Raw genomic sequence first — 13,771 nt, 5'->3', positions numbered from 1 at the left:
TAAAAAGATTAAAATCCATAATTCAGCATTTATAAATAACAATTTTTAAATTAAGGTTTTAAATAATTAATTTCTAAAATTAGGTAATTATGTTTGATTAAAAAAAAAATAAATAAATAAATATGTAAAAGTTATTCTATTTTCTTTGTTTTTCTACTAATTTAAAAAAGTGTGTTTTTATATATATATATATATATATATATATATATATATATATATATATATATATATATATATATATATAAAATAAAAACACACTTTTTTAAAAAAGAAAATAGAACAACTTTTACATATTTATTTATGCATAAATTACAGGTTAATTGATACACATCAAAAGTATATTACAGCCTTAAAGAAAAAAATATATATATACTCATCATACGAGTACACCCACCACAAATCTCGCATTTAACTTAATATTTTCTATAGGAGCTATACAATATTATATTTGTGCATACACATTAGTTTAGTCAGTAATGAAGCCAAATCTGGAGCTTATCTAACAAAATAACCTATGATAACAGTTCAAAAATTAGCTACCCAAATTAAACATGACAAATATTAAATATTAAACAGATTTTTTTAAAATATTAAATAAATCAATAGAAACAAAAAATATATACAACTTTTTTGAAAATCAAAAAAATAAAGAAATAAAAATACCAAATTTAATAATAATAATAATAATATTATTATTATTAATATACATTTTTTATGTAATTTTTTTTATTTTAATTTTAAATGGTGGGCCATTTATAATTTAGTCCTTTTACACATTTTATTTCTGTATAAATTAAATGTGGCTACAAATCAAAAGTATATGCCAGCCTTTAAATAAAAAAAATACATAAATGTAAATGATTAAATATTAATAATATAATAAAACAATTACAAAATTGATTAAGAGACAAATGTAATAATTATTAACTAAATAATCCATAGTAATGCTTATAGTAAGTAACCTGACCAACAAAAGCAAAATATTTAACAAATAAAATTACATATTTACATTAATAGTCTTAAGCATACATTAGGGTCTTCAGTACTCTTTATAAATAAATACATATTTTTAATATTTTTGATACATTTAAAAAATTTATTAATTAGATTGAATTGAATAAAATAAAGAAAACATCTACATAAGTAAAACAAATGATATATGGCACTGAACAGAGACATCATTCGCCCTAATTGACTATCAGTGTATTTACACCAAATAATAATACAAATTTTAGTATTGATTAGTTCTCTGCATAAAAACATATTTATTTATTTATTTTAGTTAGATTTTAATGTTATATCAAAAACAAACACAAAAACATATACTAATAAATATACAATAGACAATCATAAAATCTAATCAGTTTCTTAACAAACATACATTGTAAAAAAAAATACAATAAAAAAGTATACAAGCAGCAACAACACTAAAAACATTCATATATAATATTTTAGTTTGAATAAGATAAATATTTTAAAAGTTCTCCAGAAGACACCTTTTCAAACGTTACACTTAAAATATTTCCCGAATAAAAGCGTTCTCTCATAAAAACATATGATCAGAAGTTTAAGATGGGGTCAACCCTTGGTATACGGGTATATTCATCACATTTCTGCAAACTTGATCATAGAGTTCAGCTAAAACAAGAATACACCTTAAAGGAACTTTGACTAAAAGTATCAAAGTAAACTGTGTTAGCTGGGAAAGAAAAACATTAAAAGTACGTGAAACTGTAAAGAATAGGCTGTTGTTTATCAATACACACACACAAACAGCTTTGGGTCTCAACCATGAAATCACAAACAATACGGTTTATATTGAGAGAATTAAAGTTTAATCCTTAGCTATGAGCAGGGCCAGACGGAATCTGCACACGTTTTTTTGCTATTTCTGCAGAGAATTTTGGTAAAAGTCTGCGAATTTCTGCTGAATTATTTTGGGAGTGTCATAACTTAAAACTTAATATGTGAACTGAAAATTTTTTTTTTTTTTACTTTTATTTAATGTTTAAAATGCAAATCCAATTACACTCGCTTTATTTGGTAAATAAAGCAAGTTTGTCATATAATATATCTAGTAAAAGAAAGAAAATATTACTAAATCAGATGAACATTTTCACATTAGTCCATAATAATACTAAAATTAATAAAAACTAAACAAAAAATTGAATAAATATAGATTTACACACATTTACTCAAGTAAATAAACAGAATTAATGATGGGCTAAAAATCTGCCGAATTCTGCGCGCGCAGATTGCGGATGGGCCTATGAGTGACGTCGTTTCAGAGCAACATTTGCACAAATATATCTGAAGAGAATTCATTAATTTCTTCATGGGTTATTTCAGGTTTAAGTTGTTTTAAACGTGTAAAATATGCTTTTTTATAACAAACTGAAACATTTACATTACATTAAATCACATTACATGCCAAAACACAAATGTATCTTTTAAACAGATTCACAGTTTTTATAGCTTTCTTGTTAGTACATTCAGAAGTCAAAGACATGTAAAGATTTAAAATTGAGGTAAAGTTGGTTTTATATTCACACATTCAGACTTAGACGTTCAATAAAACACTATAGCGGAATTTAAAAGTCTAACAGAGTGCATTTATAATGATATACTATTATGAGCACAACTTGTGACACGATATCAATATTGTTTACCATGATACATTAAATATTGCGTCTATAATAGCACGCAAGAAGACTTCAAAACAACATTAGCACTGTTTAATTGACTGTCAACAACGTTGAGCTTTAATAGTCATTGCCTAATATTATAATTTCAGTATTTAGAATACTTAACTGCAAGTATAATCAGGTGAAAGTCTGAATGTGTGAAAATAAAACCAACTTTACCTCAATAGAAAAATCTGAAAGGTTTACGCTTACAAAATTTACACTTGTGTATAAAATATTTGGCCAAAAAGATCATATTAAATAAATAAATAAAAACATTTGGATGTTCATTCTGATGGTTTCATCCTAAAATAACATTTTCATATTTTAATATAACATCAGGAATTATACCTCTAATACATTTTTGCAAAAACTTTTGGAGTATTCACAACTCCCAAAAAAAGGTGAGACGGATCTTCAGTTTGGTTATCACAGAAGGAACAATTTACATCAAAATCTTCAGAAATAAACCTTTATAAACAAAATAAATAAATAAATGAATAAATAAAAACCTTAGTAGTATAGCTTGTAACATATGCTAAACTCTTAAGACCTTTGATCAGTTACGTAATGACTTTGACACAGCAAACAAACACACTCTCACACGTGCTGGATATTCGTACAAAGCACTAATAAAACCGGCTGATTGATCTACACGTGTATAATCCCCAGAAAACAGCGATTTATTTCAATATAATTAAAAGTGTGTCAAATCTGTGTGGATTCCACCTGCTGCTGCTAACAGGCTAGCGCGCTAAACACAAACAAACTACTTCGTTCTTTTTTCAACACAAACAAACACCCTCTAAATATAGCTGCTTGTCAGCGGGATGGGTTTATATCTTACCCAGATAAATAAAGAGTCGCTCAGCTGATGTTTATTCAGGCTCATGGTGCCGCTTCGTGCTGAAACGCACACTAGCTGCGCTGCTAAATGCGCGCACTCAAGAGCTGGACGCGTCACCGACGCACATATTTGCACTGGCAGCGTCGTCGCCATAGCAATAGAGAGACGCGCGCTCTTAAAGTATTTAGGAATTTGATGATGTATAGGAATAACTTTCAATAATATATATATATATATATATATATATATATATATATATATATATATATATATATATATATATATATATATATATATATACAGTTGAAGTCAGAATTATTAGACCTCATTTGAATTTTCTTTCCTTTTTTTTCTTTCCTCTTTGTTTAACAGAGCAAGGAAATTTTCACAGTATGTCTGATATTATTTCTTCTGGAGAAAGTCTTAGTTGTTTAATTTCGGCTAAAATAAAAACAGTTATTATTTTTTAAACACCACCCTACTAAAAAACCCAGCTTAAACCAGCCTATGGCTGGTTGGCTGGTTTAAGCTGGTCGACCAGGCTGGTTTTAGAGGGGTTTTGGCTATTTCCAGGCTGGTTTCCAGACATTTCCAGCCTGGTTTTAGCTGGTCAGGCTGGGAGATGACCAGCTTAAACCAGCTAGACCAGCCTAGCCAGGCTGGAAGCCCAGCCAATACCAGCTATGTCCAGCTTAAACCAGACTGGTCAAGCTGGTTTTAGCTGGATTTAGCTGGTTATTTTCCAGCCTGACCAGCCAAGACCAGGCTGGAAATGGCTGGAAACCAGCCTGGAAATGGCCAAAACCCCTCTAAAACCAGGCTGGTCAACCAGTTAAACCAGCCAACCAGCCTTAAGGTCAATATTATTAGCCTCTTTAAGCTATTTTTTTCGGTAGTCTACAGAACTAACCATCAGTTTACAATAACTCGCCTAATTACCCTAACCTGCCTAGTTAACCCAATTAACCTAGTTAAGCCTTTAAATGTCATTTTAAGCTGTATAGAAGTGTCTTGAAGAATATCTAGTCTAATATTATTTACTGTCATTATGGCAAAGATAAAATAAATCAGTCAATAGAGATGAATTATTAAAACTATTATGAAAAATAGAAAAAAAACTGAAACAATTTGCTCTCCTTTAAGCTGAAATTGGGGAAAGAATAATCAGGGGGCTAATAATTCTGACTTCAACTGCATATATTTAGGCTATGTGTGTGTGTGTGTGCGTGTGTGTGTAAAACTATAGAATTTAAATAAAAAATATTCAATATAAATATACTTGATAGTGTTTACAAGCAATGGGTAAACTGAATAAAAAGTATACAGGTATTTTGTTGAAAGTAGTGATAAAAGTATATTCTAGTTTCTTATATATATAGTTTCTCGTCTGATAAAACTATCCAAATCATTATTTATTTTTTTCCTTGTTTTATTTTGCATTAGTAATTTACAAATACAGCAAAACAGGCAACAAACAAAAATTCCAAAGATAACTGAAAATCAAATAAAAAAAGCACAAAACAAAATCAAGAGGAAGACCTTCACAAGACACTAAAAACAGATTCATAATATCTAACAATAGACAGAGCGTTTACATTTCTACAGCGTTTAGAGACTTCATTAACAGAATAAGTTCAAGTTGACAAAAAAACTTGAATAAAGGTTGGGATTTTGAATATCTACATTTGGAATGAAGATTTTATCTTTTCAAATAATAAAATTAACAAAATTGTAAATTTTTCACCATTTTCAAAATAACAAATAATTCATTTTGCGTTCAGTGTTATCAACATTATTTTTACTAGAATAATCAGAAAAACGAAAATATTTGCACACTGACAATTACCAAAAAGGTGACATAAGGATTCCTTAAAGTTTTTACAAATTAAACTTTCTCAATATCTGAAAATTTGGAGAGTAAATTGGTTGAGTACATTTTTTGTAAAATCTTTAAATGAATTTCTCTTAGTTTATTTAAAATACAAAATTGGTATGGTAGCAGCCATGCTTTTCTCCAATTAACCTCCCGTAATAAACAATTCCAATACAATGTCCCTCTTGGAATACCTCTTATATTTATATCATTAAATACTTGCCTTAAGACTTTGTTAGTACATTTTTGTCAAATATATTTTTAACATTTATCAGGAATTTAAATTCTTCATTTTTTTTTATCTTACAATAGGTAAAATAACTGCACGTTAAATTTACGAGGGGATAGCTTTGATTGCTGTCCATTTTTGCTTTTGATCTAGTCATGATTTATATATATATATATATATATATATATATATATATATATATATATATATATATATATGATATATATATATATATATATATATATATGTGTGTGTGTGTGTGTGTGTGTGTGTGTGTGTGTATGTATATATATATATATATATATAAATATATATATATATATATATATATATATATATATATATATATATATATATATATATATATATATATATATATATATATATATATATATATAAAGATAAACTAAAAATCACTTTACTATTTCTACAATGTGACCACTAGGTGACGCAAGCCAACAACAGCCAAGCACTCACATTTACCACAATGTTTTTACCCCTTCATTTCTTAACGTATTTAGATGTTTGCAGCCGCGAAATGACTGAAATTATTCAGTGTAGTGATATATGGAGCTGTAACGCATTTAAAACCTGCCGGAACTACTTTAGCTGGGCGTTTATATTCATATTTTGATCAAAATAACTGCACACTTTGAATGCTCATTAGCCGATCAAGTGCAAGCATATTCTAGAAGGCAAATATCTATATCTTAATTAATATTATGTCTTTAGTTGACAATCAGGAATAAAAAATATGATGGAAATCTAAAAGGTGCCTGCTACAGGTACCCTTCTGAAAAGAAACAGCTTAAACCAGCCTACGCTGGTTGGTTGGTTTTAGCTGGTCAACCAGGAAGGTTTTAGAGGGTTTTTTAGCCACTTCCATTTCCAGTCTTGGCTGGTCAGGCTGGGAGATGACCAGCTAAAACCAGCTTGACCAGCCTAGCCAGCTTAACCAGGATGGTCAAGCTGGTTTTAGCTGGTACCATTGTGGATAATCAATACCTCATATCTTACCTAACAATAAAAATTGCCATGTATTCCATTCATTCATTTTCTTTTCACCTTAATCCCTTTATTAATCTGGGGTCACCACAGCGGAATGAACCGCCAACTTATCCAGCATAAGTTTAATGCAGCGGATGACCTTCCAGCTGCAACTCATCTCTGGGAAACACCCATACACTCTCATACTCACACACATACACTACAGCCAATTTAGTTAATCCAATTCACCTACTTGTGGGGGAACCGGAGCACCCAGAGGAAACCCACGCCAACACAAGGAGAACATGCAAACTCCACACAGAAATGCTAACTGTCCCAGCCGAGGCTCAAACCAGCGACCTTCTTGCTGTAAAGCGATTGTGTTACCCACTGTGCCACCGCGCGCTGCCCAAATTTTCAAATAATGTACATAATAATTTAACAACCAAAATGTTTACCTAATTTATTTACTTGATAGTGCTTTGTAAAGCAATAAGCAAATAGATTACAAAGTAAACCGGTGTTTTAGTGAATGTCCTAAAAACGAGTTTTGTTTGCGTCTAGCAGATCTTTAATGAGATAACCCTGTCAAAAACATGTTTTTTTTTTTTATCCAGTCATGATAATGTTTAACTGGTTCTATTGTGTGACCACTAGATGGCGCAAGTCAATAGCCAAAGTACACAGATTTAACACGTTCTTTTCCCCCTTCGTTTTTAAGGATTTTGTAGTCTTAAATAACTGAAATCATTCAGCGCAGTGATATAATGCGCTCAGAACTACTATATCTGTGCGTTTATATGACAATAACAGCACCCTAGAATGCTCATCAGCCAATCAGAATCAAGCTAAAGTAGGCCTATTCAAGAATGCACACATCTATTATGTCAATATTTATGTCTGTTTAAAATAAAAACAGCATGATAGAAATCTAAAAGGCGTCTATGATAATTCATTTCACCTTTATTTGTATAGCGCTTTTACAATGTAGATCGTGTCAAAGCAGCTTCACATAGTTAGCTGATATAAATGGGTAAAGCAAGTATTCATATCTTACGTGACCAACAATAATTTAAATTTCATGTACATGTATACAATATCACATATGATTGAACACAGTTAAAGTTTACGCCATCTTTCTTTCATCACGACAGCTTCTTATACACAAATGACACTTCACACGTAGATATGTTTATATTTCTCTCGAATAATAAACACACCTTTTATTATCATTCATTCATTTTTTTGTCGGCTTAGTCCCTTTATTAATCCGGGGTTGCCACAGCAGAATGAACTCGCCAGCACGTTTTTTACACAGCGGATGCCCTTCCAGCCGCAACCCATCTCTGGGAAACATCCACACACACACTCATACACTACGGACAATTTAGCCTACCCAGTTCACCTGTACCGCATGTCTTTGAACTGTGGGGGAAACTGGAGCACCCGGAGGAAACCCACGCGTAGGCAGGGAGAACATGCAAACTCCACACAGAAACACCAACTGAGCCGAGATTCGACCCAGCGACCCAGAGACCTTCTTGCTGTGAGGCGACAGCACTACCTACTGCGCCACTGCCTCGCCTTTATTATTATTATTACAAACATACAACACAATACAAAATATGAAACCCCAAAAAAACTAAAATAACAATGGTAAAAAGCAACAAAAAAACAACAATAAATTAAAATTAATTAATTTAATTACATAAACTCACAAAGTATCGTGTACAGCATTTCTAGATCCAATGATTTTAAGAATTGACAGGGGAATCAAAAAAGCGTCATAATAATTGATGCATGTCTCAGATTTTTTGCTTTTCAACAATTTCACAGTAGAAATGAAAGTCAAACTCGATATAAAAACTTAATGTGGGAGATGATTTAGCAAATTTCTGTTTGTGTATGTAAAACTTTGCCAATAAAATAGAGATTAACAATGTATTCAAGACATTTGTTGGATTAAACACACCTTTTGTGTCTGATCGATATCTCACCTGCTTACTTCACTTCCTGCTCCTCCCGTCCGGACCTGTCAATCACCTGATTATGCAACACACTTCGGTTTTCAGTAACCAGTAAAAACTTACATTATAATAAACAGAACAGGTGCAAAAACAACAAAAATACACATATGCCGACATATGAAGTAAATAACACTAAGGAGCGATTAGACGTTAGTTTTTTGTTTGTTTATTTTCGTGTAGCCTTACGTCCTGCACCTTTAGATAAACATAACACTATAAACAACACCGTCATGTCCGGTCTAGAATACATTTTATAGAAGACGTTAGCTTTTCTCTTTGTTTATTTCGTCTAAAGCTTCCTGCTCCTTTAGATAAACCTAAAACGACCCAATAAACTCTATCACGTCCGGTCAGGAGTTCCTGAAGTTCCGCACCGGAAGTTCATTCATAGCGGAGGGTCTCTGGCTTATTTATTTATTTTCTGCACCTCTGGTTATGGTTATAGTTAGTCATCCTTCAGGCCTCCATGACTAACCAGCGGAGGCAAAGACAGGAAGGGGATTTTCAGAAGAAGACGGCTATATTTATCAAGAGTCTTCCTCTTCTCTCTGGACAGATGAGCTTCCGGAAACTGTTTCCCCTAAATAACAGTGACACATTATTTGTCTTTCCTTCTCTAAAGTGTAGATTTCACATGCACGACCACAGCATCAAACAACATTAACAGTGGCCGAGGAGTGCACTTAACAGTTGGTAATATATGATTATATCATGTTCATGTTTTATAATAATGAATTGAACATGAATTATATATTTAATGTATATTTGGGCGATGAGGTAGCTCAGTGCTGTCGCCTCACACCAAGAAGGTCGCTGGTTCGAGCCCTGGCTGGGTCAGTTGGCATTTCTGTGTGGAGTTTGCATGTTCTCCCTGTGTTGGCATGGGTTTCCCGCAGAGTACAAACACATGCGCTTTAGGTGAATTGAATAAACTAAATTGTCCGTAGTCTATGTGTATATGAGAATGTATGGGTGTTTCCCAGTGATTGGGTTGCTGCTGGAAGGGCATACGCTGCGTAAAACATGCTGGAATAGTTGGCGGTTCATTCCTCTGTGGCGACCCCTGATTAATAAAAGAAAATAAATAAATATTAACGAATGATTATTAATATTAAAATATTTTATATTACGTATTATATAAATTATATTAATTTATAATTATATATATATATATATATATAGTTTTACAATTGCACTTTGATAGTAAATAAATTACTGTGTAATTGAAAAAACTTAACATTTTTCCTAAAATAATTGATGAATTTTAATTTAAATATTTTAATGATTTATTATTTAATTAATGCATCATATTTAATGTATTTTTGAAAAAAAAAGAAAACTAATATTTTTGTCTGTTGAATGAACAGTCTACAATATTTTAACATGTTTATAATAATAACTGGATAGAAAAATAATTATTATTATATTAATTAAACAATAAGAATAATTCGATATAAAAATATATCAGTAATTAAATACAGACAAAACATTTTATTTTAATAACATTTTATATTATAATTAATCATCAAAATATTTAAATAAAAATATAATATTTTAAGACAAAAGTGCAATTTATTTATTACAGTGTTCATATGAAATATATTAATATGAATATTTCATATGTATACTTTGTTATAATAATAATAATATAATGTTATAATTGAAATATTATATTTAACAGTAATCATAATACTAATTAATTAATATAATAAATAACTATCTTTCTCTTCATAGTTATTATAATAAAAATGTTAATGTACTTTTGTAAATATTTAAATTAAATGTAAAATATGAATGTATTATTATTATTATGAATAATAATAGTAATAATTAAAATATTAATTGAATATAATTTAAACACAATCATTTATCAGTATTTAAATACAGGCAAAACATTTTATTTTATTATATTTATTATTGTTCAAAAAGGTCATGATTCGCACTCATCAAAAAGTTGCTTCGTACTGTTTTTATTTTTACATTCTTTGGGTGATACAAAAATACAAACGTTTCAGCACAATGCCTTCCTCAGTGTAATATTTATAATTATTATTATTATTTTATTATTATTATTATTATTATTATTATTATTATTATACTGTAACAGTGTGTTACAGTATTATGTTTATTATTAACATATTATATTATAATAAATCATTAAAATATTTAAATTAAAGTAAAATTTTGATGACAAGTGTAGTTTACTTATTATTAATAAAGTGTTAATATAATCTATATTATTATAAAAATATTTTTTTTTCACTTATAATTTTATAAATGCAATATAATTTAAATAATATATTTAGCAGCAATCATAAGACAAATCTATAAATACTCCATAATCTTTTATGGTTTTGTGAAAAAAAATGAATATTTTTGTTTGTTAATGAACAGTCTTTAGTAAAATAACATTTGGAAATTTAAAACTATGCATAAAAAGATAAACATTTATAATATTTATTAAATAATAATTAATAATATAATGATTTATAAGTTAAAAATATTTAAATTATATAACATGTATACAACATACAGTATTAAAATAATATTAATATATTTTACATTAACACCTAATAATAATAAATAAATTACACTTGTCTGAAATATTTTACTTTTATTTAAATATTTGAAAAATTTATTATACTATAAAATGTTAATAAAATACAAAGTTTTGTCTGTATCTAAGTACTGATAAATTATTTATTTTCAATTATTATTATTAAATTAGAACCGCACGGTGGCTTAGTGGTCAATGGTTTGAGTCCCGGCTGGGTCAGTTGGCATTTCTGTGTGGAGTTTGCATGTTCTCCCCTTGTTCGCGTGGGTTTCCTGCGGGTGCTCCGGTTTCCCTCATAGTCCAAACACATGCGCTATAGGTGAATTGAATGAACTAAATTGGCCGTGTTGTATATGTGTGAATGAGTGTGTATGGGTGTTTCTCAGTACTGGGTTGCAGCTAAAAGGGCATCTGCTGTGTAAAGGCATTCTGCTGAGACGACCCCTGATAAATAAAGGTACTAAGGTATAAAGGAAAGTCAATGAATAATTAAATTAACATGTTGCATTAATTTAAATACTTAAATTATGTTTTATTTAATTAATGCATAATATTTTATGGTTATGTGAAAATAAATATTTAAAAAAAACATTCTGCCGTCTGTTTTAGTGAACAGTCTTCAGTAAATTTACATTTGAATAATAATAACAACATTAAATAAACAAATAATGAACAAACTATTATACTTGTGTCTGATGGCTGCTGTTAAATTATATTTAAATTAGGCGACATTAAATATATTATAAATATAAAAAGCTAATAATAACACCAAAGCATCTCCTCAAAAACACACAGATGAATAATTCATGTCAAACACAGCAGGACGAGCGTCACAAACAATCAAATACAACAATCCTTCATTCAGAAAGGGCCTCCGCAGATTTGGGATGCGGTGAAAATGACGTTTTCAGACTCTAATTTAAGGTTTCCCACCCACACCTGACGTCAGAACAGCCTGAAGGCCTGGTAGTTTGTGGGTGTCCTGCGTCTTTAAGGCAGGAATGTGGGTAACGTGCGTCCCGTGCCAGATCTGGATGACTGGCAGGAGTGTGTTGGCACATCGCAGAGCAGCGCCAGGTGCAGGAAAACAACAACACGCCAGGAAAACAGCGGGTGAAGCAAACACACGCACACACACACACACACACACACACACACATACACACACACACACATTCACGACTGCAGACATGAGCTCAGGCCGGAGGTACAGGTGTGTGTTTTCAGGCCACAGGAAGATTTACAGCCTTGGTCAAAACTCTGCAGATGTGCCCAGTAAACAGCATTAAAGGGGCAGTTCACACACAAATGTAAAATGGCTCACTATTTACTCTCTCTCATTGGGTTATGAGGTGAAAGGACTATTTTCAATTTCTTGAGGATCCTTTTGCAGCAATGATATTGTCATTCAAATAAAATATACTTTAAATAGGGTTAAGACGCCATGAAATTGACATTTGCTCGTCTTTAAGTATTTATTTAGTAGTGCTTGTTATAAATAGCGCGAAATGAATTTGCCCTTATAAACTTTTATCAAATATCATAAACTTCTATTCTTTAAATTGCTTTTCTTAATTTCTGGTCACATGGAATGCCTTTAGGGAGGAGCTATTTGTTCGGGTGGGATTACCAGTCATTTAGGGCGGAGCTATTAGTTCTTTAGGGCGGGACTATCAGTCATTTAGGGCGGAGCAGTTAGTCCTTTACACTGGGACTATCAGTAATTTAGGTTGGAGCTATAAGTCCTTTACGGTGGAAATATCAGTTATTTAGGGTGGGACTATTAGTCCTTGAGGGCGGAGCTATTAGTCCTTTAGAACAGGACTATCAATCATTTAGGGCAGGACTATTAGTCCTTTAGGGCGGAGCTATTAGTCTTTTAGGGTGGGACAATTAGTCCTTTACAGCGTGACTATCAGTCATTTAGGGCAGGACTATTGGTCCTCTAGGGCGAAGCTATTCGTTTTTAGGGCGGGGCTATGTCATTTAGGGCGGAGGTAGTAGTCCTTTACGGCGGGACTATCAGTCATTTAGGGCGGAGCTATAAGTCCTTTGCGGTGGAAATATCAGTCATTTAGGGTGGGACTATTAGTCCTTAAGGACAGAGCTATTAGTCCTTTAGTGCAGGACTATTAGTCATTTAGGGCAGGACTATTAGTCATTTAGGGCGGAGCTATTAATCCTTTAGGGCAGGACTATTAATCATTTAGGGCAGGACTTTTAGTGCTTTAGGGCGGAGCTATTAGTCATTTAGGGCAGGACTTTTAGTGCTTTAGGGCGGAGCTATTAGTCCTTTAGGGCTGAGCTATTAATCCTTTAGGGCAGGACTATTAATCATTTAGGGCAGGACTTTTAGTGCTTTAGGGCGGAGCTATTAGTCCTTTAGGGCAGGACTATTAATCTTTTAGGGTAGGACTATTAGTCCTTAAGGGCGGAGCTATTCATTTTTAGGGTGGGGCTATGTAATTTAGGGCGGAGCTAGTAGTCCTTTATGGCGAGACTATCAGTCATTTAGGGCGGAGCTATAAGTCCTTTGCGGTGGAAATATCAGTCATTTAGGGTGGGAC

The 13,771-nt window shown here is 31.4% G+C and overlaps 1 protein-coding gene across 2 annotated transcripts in view; it reads right to left on the bottom strand.

Moving 5' to 3' along the window:
• hook2 (hook microtubule-tethering protein 2) overlaps positions 1–3,640 on the bottom strand; it is a 53,850-nt gene extending 50,210 nt beyond the window's left edge. Inside the window, exon 1 of one of the 2 annotated variants that reach the window (NM_001423849.1) lies at positions 3,532–3,640. In NM_001423849.1, coding sequence (NP_001410778.1) covers positions 3,532–3,576 — 45 coding nt within the window. In that variant the 5' untranslated portion in view covers positions 3,577–3,640. The remainder of the gene's footprint in view (positions 1–3,531) is intronic. The other variant, XM_068216264.1, reaches the window with a different exon arrangement.
• Positions 3,641–13,771: the final 10,131 nt, after the last annotated feature.

This window comes from Danio rerio, chromosome 3, assembly GCF_049306965.1.
Source record: "Danio rerio strain Tuebingen ecotype United States chromosome 3, GRCz12tu, whole genome shotgun sequence".
NCBI lineage: Eukaryota > Metazoa > Chordata > Actinopteri > Cypriniformes > Danionidae > Danio > Danio rerio.
Note: the sequence above shows the minus strand (reverse complement) of the source record. Positions and strands in the feature narration are given on the sequence as shown.